This window comes from Globicephala melas, chromosome 2, assembly GCF_963455315.2.
Source record: "Globicephala melas chromosome 2, mGloMel1.2, whole genome shotgun sequence".
Lineage (NCBI taxonomy): Eukaryota > Metazoa > Chordata > Mammalia > Artiodactyla > Delphinidae > Globicephala > Globicephala melas.
In genome coordinates, this window is record NC_083315.2 from 63114057 (window position 1) to 63132544 (window position 18488).

Here is an 18488-nt window from a genome sequence, read left to right on the forward strand (position 1 = left end):
CCACGGAGAGTTTCCTGTTTATAGCCTTATGCTACACCCTACAAGTTAACCATACTTTCACATCTCATGATAGGTTTATATCTCACTTGACTGCCATTTTTCACAGAAACAAGCAAAATTTTTCTAACTAATTAATGAGCATTGTTGCAAATGCACAAATAAGTGAAGAAAAATAAAGCTAAGTGACACTTTTCCGGACACACATCTTGCAAAGCAGACTTTTCAGATTCATATCTCAGCCAGGGGATCTCACACAGTGTCACAAACCTGCAAGTGAAATCTAGAAACACCTAGGGTCTAAACACATTTATCAAATTTGCTTGAGCAAAGGACACGGGCCATACCGATAAAACCCATAGAAATGCCATTGTTCTTGCTAACCCAAGCGTTACAGAAGTCGACTGAACCTTTTGGTGATGAGTCCAGAAAATTGGATTATAGAAACACTGTCCACATGAATTACACGAATTTGCCTGCTCATTCAAAATACCTATATTTTGTATGGTCGGGGTTGGTGACAATCAAGGTTGGATGTTTCCGCTGCCCTCGGTAGTGGGACCCCGTCACAGCAGGCGCAGAGGCCCCAGAAGGCTGGACCTCCTGGAAGCACTGTGCTGGAACCCTCAACCTCTGGCTCGGTTTTCACCCCCGCCAAAGCAACACCCACCATGAAAGGCAGACAGGAGAGAAGGAGTGACAGAGTGAATGAGCGAGAGAAAGAAACAAAGGAAGAGGGAGCGAGGGAGGGAACGCAGAAAAGAAAGAAAAGAGAGGGAATGAAAAAGGAATTTGGCTGCTGTGAGAAAAAAAAAAATGAACAAGAAAGATATTATCATTTCAAAATATATAGCATGTACATTTCAGAACGTATTTGAAAACACTTCTGCCAAATTTTCGAATTATTTATTTATTTATATCCCTTCTTGTTCCAAAGAGGTTTTGCAGCATTCTGCTGCCAGATTAATTTTCCTGAAGCTCAGCTCTGATCATGTTACTCCCCTGCTTTAAAAAAACCCCAATACCTCCTCACTGCCTGTAAAATGAAGTCCAATTTCCTTAGCCTCCTATTTGAGGCCCTCCATAATCTGGCCCCAAACTTCCAGCCCAACCTTATCCTGCATTTCTTCCCTTTAAACACCCTTTGTTCCAACCAAAGGACACTCCCTCATTTCTCCTAACACATTCTGTATTTTCCACCCTTGCACCTTGTCTTGTGCTGTTCCCTCTGCCTGGAATGCCTTTCCCAACATCTGCATATGCACCATACTATTCACTGTTCCAGGTTCCACCTGGAGGACGCAGGCACCTGGTCATCAATAGTGGAACTTACAACCTTTATACACGTGCTACATACACATCATCTCACTGGATCTTCTCAACGGGAGGAAGCTATTTCTTACTGTGGTCCAGGGAAGCTGCAGCTGATACCTCTGGGGTTGTGTCCTCTGTCCACTGTCCTTCCTGCTATCCTAAGGCTATCCCTCACATAGAACAAAAGGTGGCTGCCTGAATCAACGCCAACATGTTGTAGCAATCTTTATTTTTTTTCACTTTTTAAGGAGAAAAAGTGCACCTTTCTTTTCTGTGTGAACTTGAATTCACCTGTCCAGTCCTGAGGCACAGTTTCATTTGGCAGTCCCTGGGCAGCCCTTGCCAGGCTCCATCAGGTGGGACAGTACACTAGCTGATTCTGAAAGGCAGAGGCCTGGCAGGTCCAGAGAGCCAGGGTGGGAGCAGTTACCCCAGGGGCCCCTCCATGCTCCCTGCCTGGAATGCACGAGAACATACAGGGAAGAAAACTGATAACCATGGTAAACATCAGTGGGTCAAGTTCTACTCCTTCGAGTCCTAAGAACACGCCAAGGGATTTTTTGAAGGTGCCACTGATCACCAGGAGTGCGACAGCAGGTTGCTAAAGCTATTTATACAACCTCCAAAGCCAGCTTAAACAAACAAAGCAACTGGGTGTGGGACAAGACATCATGACTGATTGATGGGGATCTATTAGGCATGCAAAGCTGCCAATATCTACACGCTCGTTGGGCGAGGGCCAGAGTTATTACATGATGAGCACTTACGTAACCTTAAGTACAAATGGAATTTGGGCTGTATGTATCAGATACGCTTCTCCTTTCTCATTTTTGGCATCAAGAGGTTACATGAACTGCATGGTGGGTCAGAGCCCTCCCCTCCACTTTCTCCCTTTCCTAAAGACTGGCAGGCCTAATGCTCACAACAGACACATCTCTTAATAATGACTGCAAGTTTTCCCCCAAACCAAAGCTCCACTGTCCTGTTTAAATCTGACCTATTTTTAATGTGCTGCTCAATATTTTTTAAACAAAAACATCGTTTGCTGGAACATGACTTCAGACGAAAGCTGTTTCCAGGGATTAACCCAAACTTTAATCGCTCCCCTGAACAAAACTTGATTCAGTCCAATAAATTATGGCTCACTTGATAAAATCTTAAAAGCAAAAATGAATTGGGTAACCATGTGAAATCTATGGTCTGCCCTGCCAGTCTCTTGCCCTGTCTCTTGGTGACCTCTGGCCTCACCAAGCTCATGACAAGGCTTGTCTGCCTGGCGGTTCTGACCCCTGAAACGCCCGGCTCTCTCCACCCCCATAACCTGCTCTATTTCAGCCCTCCCAATTGCAATCCCTTCCCAATCGGTGTCTACTCACCATTCTCCTCCATGCCTCCGCGATGAAAACCGTTTGCAACAAGGTTGAAAAGAAAAATATTAACTGAGTGCAATGTAGAATTTTGTTTTCCTAAACTTTTCTTGTCATTCATTACTAAATAACAATCTTGAGTTGTAAAGTCTGTTGACCAGCTCCAAAGCTAATCAGTTATCGATCACTTACATTTGCAAAACCACTATCTAGTCTTTAGTTCAAAAGTAGAATTTATACAGGGCCTTTCCTTGTTTTACCTCTGAACTATTTAAACGTATCCACACACGTGTTTGTCAACAAAGTTATACAGTGATTTCCTCACGGGGGTTTTGGTGGTGGTGGTGGTATGTGTATGTGTGTATGTGGTAACCCAAAAAGAGAGAACGGAAAAATCCAGTAAAAACACTAAGCACTAACCAGAGAAGGGTGAGCTGAACAGTATGAATCATATAATAGAGTACTTCTGCTTTGCCCCGGGGGAGCTACAGAACCTGCACCATGTTAGTTCCAGCACAGAAAGGGCCAGAAATGTACGTCTCCTTCGGTGGGCCATCCAAAGATCACTGGTTTCCATCATGGGTGAGAATGGAGCTGTGACAGTCACAGAACAAGAAAGAGAGGGGAAATGCAACAATCCAGAAATGTCTCCCATATGAACAGAAATGGTTGTGAACTAAAGCCTTATAATATCAGGCTACGTATCACAATTAGTAATCTTAAAGAAAACCATACATCTCAATATATACTCGGTTGCTAAGTATTTGGGTTCAAAGGACCTCAAATAGTTAGCTGCTCATGTCACCTAGGTTTGCAGGAAAGAGGTGTGATAATGATGCATGAGAACTCAAGACATGATGACAAGTGCTCTCCGTAGTTCAGGCTGAGAATAGCTGGGTTTGGAAGCAGGATAATTCAAATATAAATCATTGCCACTACTTCATTTTTTAAAAATTTTGCCTTGTACTTTCTTTCTTTTTTGGGGGGGGCGGCTGCACCAGGTTTTAGTTGCAGCATGCAGGATATTTAGCTGCGGCATGTGGATTTCTTAGTTGCGGCATGCACGCAGGATCTAGTTCCCTGACCAGGGATCGAACCCGGGCCCCCTGCATTGGAAGCACAGAGTCTTACCCACTGGACCACCAGGGAAGTCCCTGCCACTACTTCATTTTGTTTTGCTGCAGTAGACACAGCCTCAGATGCAGACAGGAAATACAATTCCAAAGGTAGAAAGAAACCTATTGCACACTTCAATATCAGGCAATCCAGTTTTTAGAAATTGTCCTTGGGTTAGTCCCTCCACCTCTCGATACACTGGGCCCCTGAAAGAACCCTTAATTTAAAGGATCTCTCTGGGAAAGCAGGCCTTCCCCTGACTATTTCAGCCATCCTCAAAGGCCTCTCTTGGAAAATTACAAACAGTTATACATTATTTGGTTTTTACTTACATTTTAAATGTGAACACACTTTAGACATAACTAGTACAATGATGTGTTCATTATATTTATTTGCATCATTTCCTTGATTACTGTATTCTAAAATCAGAAGCTTTATACTTGCATTTGAAGCAAGACCTATGTACTGCTTGGCAAACTTTGTGAATCATTTAAGAGTCTCATCTCTGTTCAATAAATAGGAACTCATCCCAAATTTTCAAACAACTAACAGGGTTAATTGGCACCTATATCATCACAACATGAAAGACAGAAACAGACTTACAGATATCAAAAGCAAACTTAAGGTTAGCAAAGGGGAAACATGGTGGGGTGGGGTGGGGGTGGATAAACCAGGAGCCTGGGGTAAACATACACACGCTACGATATATAAGTAACCAACAGGGACCTACTGTATAGCACTGGGAACTCTATTCAATACTCTGTGATAACCTATATGAGAAAAGAATCTAAAAAGGAATGAATATATGCATATGTATAACCGAATCACTTTGCTGAACACCTGAAACTAACACAACATTGTAAATCAACTCTACTCCAATAAGATTAAAATATATATAAAAAAACTGTAAAGACAGAAAAGAGGCAGTGTATGTGCTGCCATTTCCCTTCCCACACCTGTGCGAGACATCACTAATCAATCCCAGTGACACTCCTTGCTCCCGAGCCCAGCACATCAGAGCCACACTCAACTACAGCTGCTTGTTATGACTCACGTACTGATTCTAAAGAGAACAGCCAAGACGATAAACAAGTTGCATGTTCCAATCCATAAGGAATCAACTGAAGGAAATAAACGTTCAGCAGGCTGGTGAAATAAGATTTAGGGTGACAAGACGGCTGCTTTCAAGTATCTGCAGGGGGAACCTGGAGGTTTCATTCAGTGTGGCTCCAAAGGGTAGCCAGGCAACAAATATCATCCCAGGGTGAATTATAGTGGCATTATGAGAATGCCATTATTGCAAAGTGTAGGCAAGGTGAGGAGGAAGGTGAAGCAGACTGCCTGGGAATGCTGAAGCATGCTCTCTCCCTTCTTCCCACCCAACCACAGATACACATCAGATTTTTCCTTTAATCCTTTGTAAACAAGTCCCACTGACTCATGGAATGTTCTCACTCATGGAATTTCTAAGAAGCAGATACAGACAGGTATGGTTGCTATTTAATAGCTTTTGGGGAGGGACTATGCAGATGAGGGAGAATCTCTGATAAATATGCAAAAGGTGGGCTGGATTTACAGTTTAAACAGAAATTGCATTTTCATTGATTACTTTCTAGCCCTAAGGCCTCTAACTCTAAAAACCTCTTGATGTTGGCCCCATACTAATGTCTCCATGTTCATGCAAGGGGCAACCAAACGTCCTGACCACTCCCTTGGGACCCAGCTCCACCAATTTACAGTCAGAGGCCTCTGCTCAGAGGGTGACAGAGCTGTGCTGCAAGGGATTAAGACAGAGCCCCAGGCTTTACTGGAAAAGTCTTAGTCAATGTACAAAGTGAGAGAGTGGCGTGCACATATATACGCTACCAAACGTAAAATAGATAGCTAGTGGGAAGCAGCCGCATAGCACAGGGAGATCAGCTCGGTGCTTTGTGACCACCTAGAGGGGTGGGATAGGGAGGGTGGGGGGGAGGGAGACCCAAGAGGGAAGAGATATGGGGACATATGTATATGTATAACTGATTCACTTCGTTATAAAGCAGAAACTAACACACCATTGTAAAGCAATTATACTCCAATAAAGATGTTAAAAAAAACAAAAACAAACCACATTTGTTTGTTTTTAAAGGTACCGAATTAGTCACAGCTTGGTTGCACAGAGAGAGAAATTCTTTGGTAGCCCCTGAGGCAAATGACTGCTCTGAAATCAGCAGGCTGTGGTTATGTAACTTCTTGTTTAATCTGATCCTTCTACTTTATCCTGCGACTTGGAGCAAACCATCCAACCTGAAGTCTCATTTCCTGCGTCTGTAGAATAGGAACACTGTAGTGACATCTGACCTTGCCCATCCTGACACCACAAAGATGAGGCAGTCTTTGAAGAGAGCTGAGCTTCTCAGAAGACAGAAATGACAGGATTGGGTCTCATTATTTAGTATTTTGCAATGGGTTTAAGCTCTACCCTTGGTTTTCAATCCTCAAAATTACTCACATTTAGACTAATCTGCTTACTAGATGTTGAAATATACCCTGAGGCTTTTCTTTACTATTACTTAGAAGGACGCTGGTTCAAACGCCAGGAAAGAAATCGCTTTTACACGAATCATTTACACCTTCCAGAATACTTTAGAGCAGGGGCGATATTCTCCCTCGAACAATCTTTCCCTTTCTAAATCCTAAATTTCCCAGGGAAAAGAGACTCACAGAGGTGACACCGTGTGCTCCACCCTACATCTTTCATACTCTTCAGATACACAGAGAAACACAGTGTGGATGCAAGAACTAGACGTGTTCTAGGTGTCCTTCACGTAGATAATCCCGCTGGGGAGCGGGAGGGTGACCAGGATTACGGAAATCGGGGGGAAGGAACAGAACCATTACTAACCCCCGTTCCCTTCCCCCTGAGGTCATCATCCTCCACACAGGATGCAGTGGGATGGTAAAGGTGACCACAGAACACCAGCCTCTCTCCCGTGCCCCTGTGTAAATAAGTGCACACTGGTCAACCTGAATTATGCCTGATAATGTGTGGAAGCAAAGGGGACCCACACCGTCACGTGCCATGCATGCATAAGGAGGCCTATCTGTAGAAATCTGCAGAAACATAAACACAAGGAGAACAAACGAGTGACACTCAAGCGTAATATCCTAATTCCAATAATCCCTCAGAGGTGTCAAGAAGCCCTGTGAGCCTACTGCTGAAAGGACAGTTGACAAACCAGATGGGCATCCTGACTTGTGAGTTTCTGTCATGGACATTGGTCGTTTGGGGCCCTTCAAGATCCATTCTTCCTTCTTTTGGTTCAGCACCAGGATTTCCTTTTTGGAAATTAATTCTCCCCCTCTGTGTGTAGTCTTGCTGGGAATGTCAGTCAGGACCCACCCCCACCCTTTTACCCCCGGCCGAGGAGTGGGCATGTGGCCTGTAGCAAGCCAATAGGGCTCTTATTTCCAGGGTTTTGACTCTTGGATGGAGAAACCTGTTGGAATTTATCCACTGCAGCAGCAGCAGCAGACAAGTAAGACCGTCAGTTCTGTCCACCTGGATCCCCAGAGCTTCCTCAGTTTCTGTCCTTCACCCAGCTTGGTCCTGCACACTTCCTGTTGATTCTCGGAGCTACTGCATATGCTTCCAATAAAATTCTTTTGCGTTTGACTTAGCCAAAATTGGTGTCTGTTGCTTACAAGGAAAAAAAAAAAGAATGCTAACTTATACAGATGTGCAGCTTTGCTTCCTCAGATTCCAGACCTACCTGAGGATTTCCAGGCCCAACAAGGCCCTATGATCAATCGATCCTAAATGATTCCAAAAATGATACTCTGCATCTGAGTCCATTCTCCCTAAAATCCTCTTGTTTCTCCATGATCAGTAATAAAGAGTATTTAAAAAAGAATGAGAGAAAAAGGGGCAAACCAGCAAGCCTTAGAATAGTTCTATAATGGTGAAATTTATACTGGCTCTAAATTTCACTTTTAGGAACACAGAGATGAAGACAGAGAGGAGGAAAGAGAATCTAATGGACTTTTTAAAGTATCATTTATATACAAGAAAATGCCTAGATCACAAGAATTCAGTTGATGGGTTTTGACAGCTATATTCACCTGTGTAACAACCACGCCAACCACGATCTGGATCATTACCAACGCTCCACAAAGTTCTATCATGCCGCTTTCCAGCTAATCCTTCCCCACACCCAAACAGGCAAACACTGTTCTGACTTCCATCACCATAGCCTAATTTCTCCTACTTTAGAACATAATATAAAAGGAATCAGACAGTATGTACTCTTACATCTGGCTTGTTTTGCTCAACATAATGTTTCTGAGGTTCGTCCAGATTGCTATCTGCATCAGTAGAGCGGTCTTTTTTATTGCTGAGTAATACTCCATTGTATGAAGGTACCCTAGTTTGTTTATTCAGTCTCCTGTTTACGGATAGTTGGGTTGTTTCCAGTTTGGAGCTTTTATGGAAAAAGCTGCTGTGAACATTCTTAAACAAATATTTTTTATGGACCTAGGATTGCTTTCATTTCTCTCGAATAAATGCATTTTTATTTAATGGTGAAGAAGCTTTCTATAACAGAACGCAGAGAAACAATAACATACTTTTTCCAAGAGGAAAAAAAGTGCCTATTTTCCACCTTTTCTTCTAGGATAGAGTACGTTCATAGGCACCATTCTATTAACCCTTTATTCTTCTTTCCAAGTTTCATTCTCTCAATCTACAGAAAGCTCATTTCTCTACCATTCCACACAAACCTTTCTCTTTCCCCTTAAACTAGCAAACAGTCTCCATATGCCTTCTTCATGGCAATTTTTAAAAGAGCGAGCTAGCTCTATTCACCAGCTACCCTCTCTAATTTCTTTCCAGTGGTTTTCCCAACCGTCTATCCTCGTCTTATTTTCTCAGTTCTCATTCTCTCCTTGACCTCTTGCTGTGATAAGCTGTTATGACTGCTTCTCCCCCACTGCCCCTTCTTTCATTGTTTTAAGAAAATTTAAATGTTAATTACTCAGACAGTTTTTACGAGGAAAACAGGTACCCAAAGACTGGTCTTAAATGCTCACAACTGTACACATCTTTCTCCTGGCTTCCATACACATTGAGAGTAGAGATCCTGCAGCCAGATTCTGAGTTTAGAACCTGGCTCTATCACTTACTAGCTGGATAACCCTGGGCAAGTTAGTTAACTATTATATACTTTGTTTCTTCTGTAAAATGAGGCTGATAATAGTACCCACCTCACAGGGCTGTTGTGAGGAGTAAATGAGTAGCATTTAGAGCTGTGCCTGGTACGTAGTAAGTGCTCAATAAATACAAGCAATTTCTATTACCTCATTTGTTCCTCACTGTGGTGTATGTAATAAGAGAACTTTATAAACCATAATAGACTATATTACTGTAAGAGATGATATAAGGCATTATAATGCTTTGGTGCCACCTCTTCTCAGGCTCCTTTCATGGTTGACTCTCTTTCCCCTGCTTCTTTAAAGTGGGCATAATCCAAAGCTCCTTCCTGGATCCCTTTGTCCTCATGATTCTACACTCTCCTGAAGGTCTTATCCATCACGGTGGCTTTAATTATCACACCAAAGCCAATGACTTCAAATACAGGTCTACAACCCTAAGGTATCTCCCTTAAACATCCCCAACTTCCTGCTGGGCATCTCGCTACCATTCATTCAAACTCAACATACATAAAACCCAAATCACCCTTTTGTTTTCACAAGAGGTTGCCCTCAGGATTTTGCTTTGTCCTCAATAATACACTCATAGGTAAGCAACCATGGCCTAGTCTTGCCAGGTATTCCTAGGCATGGATAAGAGAGCTTGAGAATGGATCTCACGGTGGGTATTACTGGAAAACTCCTCTTGTTACCCTCAGACCTTCACTGTCCACTCTGAAAGGTCCCTGATGACTATGAACTGTCTGTGCAGTGGGGGTGGGCTGTAGGATGGAGAATTGCAGGTACCTAGGAATGAATGAAGGTGCTTCATTAAAACATGAGCATCCTAATCCCAGGTTCACCAGCACTTGGTCCTAAGCCTTCCTTCCTCATGTCATACAGTTTGGATAATACTGTCCATGTTTATGGCAGCCCTTGCCCCACACGCCAGTGGAGTACCTGTGCCAGGGCAGACTGGTGGGGGAGTCAGCAGCACAGCTGGGCACCTGGGCGCCAACATTCCACCTCTGCCCCTCGGAGCTTTAGTCAAGGAGAAGAAATGGTCTCAGTGACTCAGGGCTCTGTGGCTATTAGAGACTATGTGGCACCTTTAATATTTCCTGGAGCAAAATCTACTCTGCTTGCAAGCAGCCTAATAAAAGTCTCCTGGCCTTAAAAGGAAGGCACTGTTGGAGGTTGCTGCCTGTGCTAGTCATTAGGGCTGGTCACAGATATTCAATTTCTCCTCCTTTGAGCACACAGTGGGATGGGTACCTCCCTGCTGCCCTTGAAGTTCAGTGTGACATGCCACTTGCTGTGGCCAATGAGATGTCAGCAGAAACAACAGGGATCGCTTCCAGTAGAAGCTTTAAGAACCCATGTGTGATTCACTTGCTCCCTTTCCCTGCTTCAGTGGAAGCAGAAGTTGAGGTGCAGCTTCTATCAGCCTGGGTCCCCGAATGAGCAGAATACTTACTACATTACACAGGGAGCATAAGCATAAGACAAACTTTTGTTCATGTCATTAGGGATTTGGAGGTTCTTTGTTCATTAGGATCTGGGGGCTCTTTTTTCCTGCAGCATGAGCTACTAAGGCCTGACAGATACAGTGGCCCTGGTCACGTGACCACTTAGCAACCTCCAATTTCTGACTCAGCCTCACTTTTGGCTTCTAGATCTGCACTCTATTTAGTTCAGCTATTGAGGACACACAGTGCACTTACAAGTACTCCAATACAAAGCTGTCCCTGATTTATGGATTAAGACTGATGCCTGCTGCTGAATAGCCCACAGCGACCCAGAAAAACTCTAGATTCTAGTGCCGCCCAGACCCAACACTCTAGTCGTGAAAACAGGTACAATTTTCCCCAATGCACCTAAAAAAATGTCTTCCTATTAAAGAAGACTTTCCCATTATAGCTAGGTTGACCATATAATTTATTGTCCAAAGTGGTTTTGAATGAAGGGGGACTAGGGTGACAGGCATGAACTATCGCTGTCCTGAGTAAACAGGGATGCAGAGGCACTGAAATTCTACTTCTATCGTCTTTACGGTATTAGGTCTATGAGAAAAATTCCTAGACGCATTATCTTAGGACAGATCACCATATCCAGGAAATGCATTTAAAAGCCTAAGAAGAAGCATGTGGAGAAATTAATGTGTTTATCAGACAGTGTACTCTGCTTTTACTATTCTGTGTGGCATTGGACTGAATGAGTGCAGCTGTTTCCCTAAGTAGGCACGTGCAAATAGCAGTAGACTTCCAAACAAAACCAAGAGCCCAATGCAAAATCCAGCCGTAAAGTATGAACACCCTGCAGAAACATTAACAGCGTCTTCCTCCCACTGGTCAGCCTGGGAGTCATTTAAGAGGAAAGAGGACAAAATCAGGAAAACAATCTTAGCAGCAAGAAGAATTGTTTAAAGAAAGCCAAAGTAAATGCAGCTTCGGTGACTATGGGATCCTCTTCTAGGCGTGTGAGACATATTAACGTCAATAAATACTTTTAAAGAATGCTGAATTTTCTAGGCAAAGTAACGAACACTTTGTAGAAGATAGCTGATTTCTTCAGTCTGCTGCTAGTCTGCATTTTTCTTTTCTTTGTAAAATACCAGGATTCTAATTGCCTTCTTCAAACTTTCAGGGCTTATGGCCAAAAAGTAGATAATAATTTCTGTAGAAGATTGTTTTTCTGTCTGTCACCATCCCCTCTTCCCCACCTCCGCTTGCTGGGATGTGTGTTTCCCACCAGAGGGTCGGTCACATGACCTGAGTTAGCCCAACAACCCCCTCAGGCCCTGAACTCAGGTCCAGGGATGGGGACATGATCCAAACAAGATCACAGGGTGGTTTTTCTGAGATTGAAACCATCACTAGGCATGCTAGTTTCCTAGGCTGCCATAACAAATTACCACAAACTGGGTGGTTTAAAACAACATAGATTTATTCTCTCACAGTCCTGGAGGCTGGAAATTCAAAATCAAGGTGTTGGCGGGGCCACACTCCCTCTGCAATCTCTGGGGAAGAACCTTTCTGTGCCTTCCCCTGGTTTCGGGTGCTTTCCCGAAATCCTTGGTGCTCCTTGACTTGTAGCTGCCATCACTCTAATCTCCACCTTGGTCGTCACGTGGCCATCTTCCCTCTGTCTCTGTGCCCGAGTGTTCCCTGTATGTGCGTCTCTGTGCCTCTTCTCTTTTTATAAGGGCACCAGTCATATTGGATAAGGGCCTACCCTAATCCAGTATGACCTCTTCTTAACTTGTACCTTAATTACCATGCAAAGACCCTATTTCCAAATAAGCAAATTCATAGGTACCAGGGATAGGACTTAAACATATCTTTTTTGTGGGACACAATTCAACCCACAGCACTAGATAAGACAGAGTCTTTCTCACTGTGATTGCAAGTTCAAAGCCATGTAAGCCTGCCCATCCACCTGAAAAGAAAGTAAACAGACCCAAGAGATGGAGAAAGATAGAGAAAAGCAGGGTCCTAATATTATTGAATCCCTGGAATGCAGCCATATCTGAATCCCAGCCCACCTCTTGGACTTCCCAGTAACATGACCAACAAAATATCTTTCTTGTTTATATATAGGTAGGTTGGATTTCGGTCACTAACAACCAAGAGTTCTAATTAATATATGCACCAGTGAATTATGCTATATAATGTGAATTCAAATAGCTCCCCATATCTGGATGGGGAAGAGTGGGTGGGTTATATTTGAAAAAGATTAGCCATGAGTTGATAACTGTTGAAACTAAGTGACGGGTAAATAGGAGGTTATTCTTATACGATTATACTATTCTATTTTTACGTACATTTGAAATTTTCCAAAATAAAAAGTTAAATCAAATGTTCAAAAAGCCTCCTCCCTTCCCCCCCGCCAGGACTCACAATTAAAGTCCAGCACACGTCAGGGCAAACAAAAGAACAGAAAAGGTAGAATCATACATAAACCAGACAATAGCAGGCATCCACAGGCAATATTGATTAATAGGTGAAAATATTAGCACACGTTTTCTTTGCGGGAGGCAAAGGGCTTTTGACATTAGACCTGAGTCTACCAGGCTTGACAGGATCAGGTGGCTGGCAGATGACCTCCCTGAACTAAGCAGAGAGGGTTGGGCAATGGGGCTCCAGCTCCAGGGGAAACAATGGGGAGCACAGTGCACGGCTGGAGGAATCCGCCTTTCTTCCCAGTGAATCACGGCAAAGCAGCTATTATTATCCACAGCCAGCAATAAAGCAAGGGTGCAGCTCAGACAAAATGCTCACTGACACGTACTGTTGTTCTGACACAAGAATATATTTCACAGGTTATGAAACACCCATGATTCTGTGCCTTTAATTTAAGCCAGAGTCACCAGTTCTTCTGAAATCCTGCCTCCCTCTTGGATTAGAGGTTCTCAACCCCAGCTGCTCATTAGAATTACTTGGGATCTTTAAAATATCCTCATGCCCAGGCTGCACCCCAAACCAATTAAATCACAATCCCTGGGAGTGGTGCCCAGGCATCAGTATTTCTAGAAGGTTCTTCAGTGATTCTAGTGGGCAGTGGTCATGAGACCACTTTGAGAACCCAAACAAGGCTACAGACTCTTCTCTGAGAAAAATGCACAGACAAGAATAATTCTGCATCCCATTTCACAGCAGACATCAATCCTGCCTTCTCCTCCTCAAGGGCTGACATCTAGGCACAACCTTCCACATTTGGACATTGATTCTGTAATGGAATCCGCACAACTCATTATCAAGCCCTCCCCAGGACAATTTCTCCAGAGCTCGGACATAACAGCCGTGTTCCACACACTGGGTTGTGGCCCAGCCCAGCTGCCCCAGCCACTGCCTTGGGCTGACGTTGAGCTGAACACTGAGGGCAGCTGCACTCTCTCCTCTGGCCAGCATGGCTGTCGGTATTGAACCCCACATGTTTTGCTCGACCCATCACCACTTTGGAGCCTACTTTCTCTGTTATGGGAAGATATATCTCAGAATTGAACACTTCTCAGCCCAAAAGCCATGTTATCATCTGCGCTTCAACAAAGGAAAGTGACTCCAAGATGTAGAACAGCACTGAGAAGCTCTACCAATATCAGATCTTCCATCATTTTGAAAAGGCAGGAACCTTGGTCCCAAGGGCAATGGCTACCTACCACACTTCATCTTTGGAAAAAGCATTCAAGGCTCCCCCAGCACAAAAGCCAAACAACTGTCAACCCTACAACTCTACGTGCTCTCTTAAGCCACCACACCAGCGCTTGTAGCAGGAACCAAGGAAAAGGGAAACTCCATCCCTGTTCACTCCCCACAACCTTAGCTTGAAACTCTCGCTCTAACCCATTCCACAAACCCTGTCCTGTCTCACTCATCCTGCCAGCCTCAGACACTGCTTGTTTCAGCCAATGCCTCATCCATCTGACTGATGGTCCAGGTGTCACCTGAGCTCCACTACCTTTGGTAAAGACCCCTACCGGCTCCTCCTTGCCCTGGGGGTCACATTTTCTCCCTCATTGTCACTCTAGCCAGGATCACACCAATTCCTCCAGCAATAACCAAAGGGCAACAGGGTTGGAGAACAGACAGAAAATAATTGCTGTGCACAGGGCTAGGGCTATTCTTACCTTCTGCAAACGGTTCCCATTCATAAAACCGGCCCATGAACGGCTTGTTGTTGTAGGATGCACATTGTACCTCCCAGATACTTCTACTGCTTTCTGGACACACCTAATAAAGCAGATATTAAACATGCAATTAGCGTCCATATCTCTTCATGGCCCCAGCCAAATCCCAGGAGACCTCTCCAATGTTAAATGTCAGTCCTCCTCCACCGAAACCTGGGGTTCTACAAATGTGCTGATCACCTGTATCGAAAATTTTAAACGCAGATCCCAAGGCTTCATTCCAAGTTTACTAAATTAGAAACTTTGGAAGGACACTAAAGTTTTCACACGCTCCCCGTGTTGTTTCTCCATACCGTAATTTGAGAACCACGGACCCAAACCTGCTCCTGACAAAGTGGTCTGCTCGCCTCCCTCAAAGAGGCCATCCATCTCCATCTGTCTGACTTTGTTCGTGCCATTCCTGTGCGTGGGATAATATTCACAGCAAACATGTACAGCGCTCTTACTAGGTGCAGGCACTATTTTAACTATTAACTAACTTAATCTTCACGATGACCAATGTGATTGATATGGTATTTTTAGATTTTTTTTCACAGGTGAGCCAACTGAGGCATGAAGCAGCCACACAGCCAGTGAAGACAGAGGCTGGATTGAACCCCCAGAAGTCTGGCGCCCACCAGGCTCTCTCTCAGTGTCCTCCCATCGTGTCTAAATTCTGGTCTAAATTCTCTCCACCGTCTAAAGCAAGAGCTCCTAGCCTTCGACTTGCAAAAGAACCACCCAGAGAGCTCCTGGGAGATGCAAACTCCTGGATCCCTCCTCCAAGGATTATTATTCAGTAAATCTGCCATGATGGTTTCTTTCTTTCTTTCTTTCTCTTTTTTTTTTTTTAACAAATATCTCTTTTTTAAAAAATTAATTCATTTATTTTTGCTTCTCAATGCAGTGGCTTCTTTTGTTGCACAGCACGGGCTCTAGGCACGCGGGCTTCAGTAGTTGTGGCGCACGGGCTTAGTTGCTCCGCGGCATGTGGGATCTTCCCGGACCAGGGCTCGAACCCGTGTCCCCTTCATTGGCAGGAGGGTTCTTAACCACTGCGCCACCAGGGAAGTCCCATTTATAAATGATAAATATGAGCAAATGTGAAATAAGATCACAATCTCTCCTTTAAAGCTAGGATCTAGCTTTTTAAAACTAGCAACACTCTGCTTAAGGGTAAGGTGTGTGTGTGGTGTGGGGGTGTTTTAATAATCAGACGGGAAAGGCATCTGGCCCCTTAAATATGAAAAGCTCTGTATAGAAGTCTCTGGAGTAAACTGCTAATATGATAGCTCACGTCCTGAAGGATTTAGAAAGAAATCTACTGTATGTATCAGAAACATCAGGTCTCGTGGAAGATGAGGGAACAGAGGGAGAAATGAAACCAGGTGGAAGGAAAAACATCCCTTGCTTGATCAAGGGCACTTGGAGAGGCTGCTGGGACAGACACTCAGGGTGGTCATAACCCTGCTGCGGCCTGAGCCAAACCATATGGAGCAAGAAACCATGTGAAGCAGAACGTGGTGGAAACTGGTGGGGAAAAAGGGCCGGAAGGATGGGCAGGGCCGGCTAGGCTCTGACAAAGGGTGAGAAGCTGACAGGCTGGGGAAGGCTGTCTCCAAGGGCTCTGGAAGCCAAGCTGCTGGTGGTCCTGAAGCCGGAACCGTGTAGGCTTCCAGCACTACCAGCTGCCTCCGTGAAGGATTTGGAGTTAAGATGCTTGTTACAACCCTTTGGCCAGAACCGAAGTTCGACTAGGATGGGATCAGCTGGGCAGCTTGGGAGTTAAGTACCATCCTTGCGATGAGAACGAATCGCTAAGGGGTGTGTTAAAAATACAGATTCTCGGGCTTCGCCCCAGTGGAGGGTGGGCAAGAGGCTCAGGAATATACACTCGAAGTGCTCCCTCTGGTGCAGCCAGCCTGGCACCAGACTAGGCAGCCGCAATTAAGAGCCACTCCCAAGCCTCAATCACACGCCAAATTACTTAACATGAAATCACAGTGTAAGAGCAGAAGAAAAGCAAATCCAATCCCTTTAATTTAAAGATGAGGAAACAGAGGTATGGTGAAGTGGGGTGCCTTACCAGAGGTCCCACGGTGTCGCAGAGACAGAGCCTAGAATGCTGACCACCCACCCTGGCCATCGCTAGAAACTCCAGATCCGCTGCTGGGTGGGTGGCAGGTTTTTGTAATGGAAAGAGACCAGAACAAGTGGGCCAAAGGTCCCGTTCCTCAAATAACTACGTAAAGCCAAGCTGCTCTAAATGAGGCTCCAGCCAGAAGCCGCCCTAATTAACCTAGTGGCAATTACCAGAATTAGAAGCTGCAGACCACAAAAACTTAGCCAGTCTGTTTAACCTCTTTATACCCATCCGTAACATAGTGCCAATGGGCTGGACCACGAAACAACACACCTTCAGAATCACTTTGAATTGTTCGATATTTGATGATATAAATGCATATTTCATGCCATGGAAAGCAGTCCACAATCCATTAAGTGAAAAAAGTGATTATGTGTGTGGGGTGTGTGTGTGTAGAGAGAGAGACTAAAAGTGTTATGTCTGGAAGGTGAGTTATAGAAGTTTTCTTTTTACCATTAACTTTTGGTTTATTTGTATTGTCTACTTTCTCTACAATAAATATATGACATTTATGTAATAAAAATATATCTGTATTGAGCCCTTCCAAACACACAGCCACGCAAAGCTGGAAGGGCTCAACACTGATAACATTTTTATCAGTGTTTTTAATGCTAATGACTGTTGCTCTTATTATATCCATAAGCATCTGCGTAATCAGCTAGCTACCTGTGACGCATCATTCAGGATACCCTGTCCCTGGTCATCAACAAGTTCTTTATATTTGAGTGTGGCCCAGTTACCTCCTAAGGCCAGAGGGCTTAACGTGGCATCAGACCCACAGTGAGGGATCAGGTGCTGAAGCAGCAAATCCACCTGCAGTTGCTAGGAGGCAGCTGAGCCCAGAGGTTGACTATGGTATCCAGCGAGCACCTAGCATGGGAAGGTGCAGCAGGAGGTAACAAGGTGCTCTGGAAGATGGGGGTCTCCCTGTGCATGACCCTGAGCAGGGACCCACAAGACACCGGGTGAGCTGCCAGTTAAAGGCAAGACACTACTTCCTGGGGAGGAGAGAGACCTGGCCAGAGAAATGCAAGCCTCACAGAGTCCAGATACGGAAGTGGGCTACTGAGACAGAATTATGGTACAGGTGAGGAACACAGATGCCTGGGGTGATAATGATGACGATGGTGTTGAGAATAGCTAACTTTTATTGACACTTACTCAATGTCAGCCACTCCCTCATATGATTTATGTATATTTGCTCATTTAATCCGCACAACCACTGTTATATTTACAGATGAGGAAGCCAAGGCAAAGAAAAGTTAAATGAGCTGCCCAAGGCCGCAGGGGGAGTCAGGATTTGAACCTAGAACCCACGACAGTAACCACTATGCCACAGTGCCCCTCAAGAACGTGTGGATAGCAAAGTTAATTTGCAACGGGCCCTCAGACAAGAGGGCCGTAAACTTCTTCTCGCCTATTGTCAGGAGACATCCTGGAGAACAAGTTCAGATTCAGCCTCTGAGGCCTACTGAAGTGACCCCAGCAACAAGGATCAGGGAGCCGTGGATTGAGGATGAAAACCAAGGAGGGCTGGGGAATTTCTGTTTCATGTCTCTTTTGTAGATTCCATCTGTTTGTATTTATACTATTATCAGTATAAGATCTCCTCTCATTTTAACAGACCCTCTGAAGTTAAAACTTCCAGGTTACAGACCATTTTACATTTGTTATACTTTAAGTGGGTTGTTTCCTGATGCCATAGACTGAGTCACCCTCA

The 18488-nt window shown here is 44.4% G+C and overlaps 1 protein-coding gene across 2 annotated transcripts in view; it reads right to left on the minus strand.

The window, feature by feature from the left end:
• THSD4 (thrombospondin type 1 domain containing 4) overlaps window positions 1–18488 on the minus strand; it is a 628347-nt gene that overhangs the window by 425473 nt on the left and 184386 nt on the right. For both annotated transcript variants that reach the window (XM_070044883.1, XM_030875085.3), the window contains one exon: window positions 14587–14689. In XM_070044883.1, coding sequence (XP_069900984.1) covers window positions 14587–14689 — 103 coding nt within the window. The remainder of the gene's footprint in view (window positions 1–14586; window positions 14690–18488) is intronic.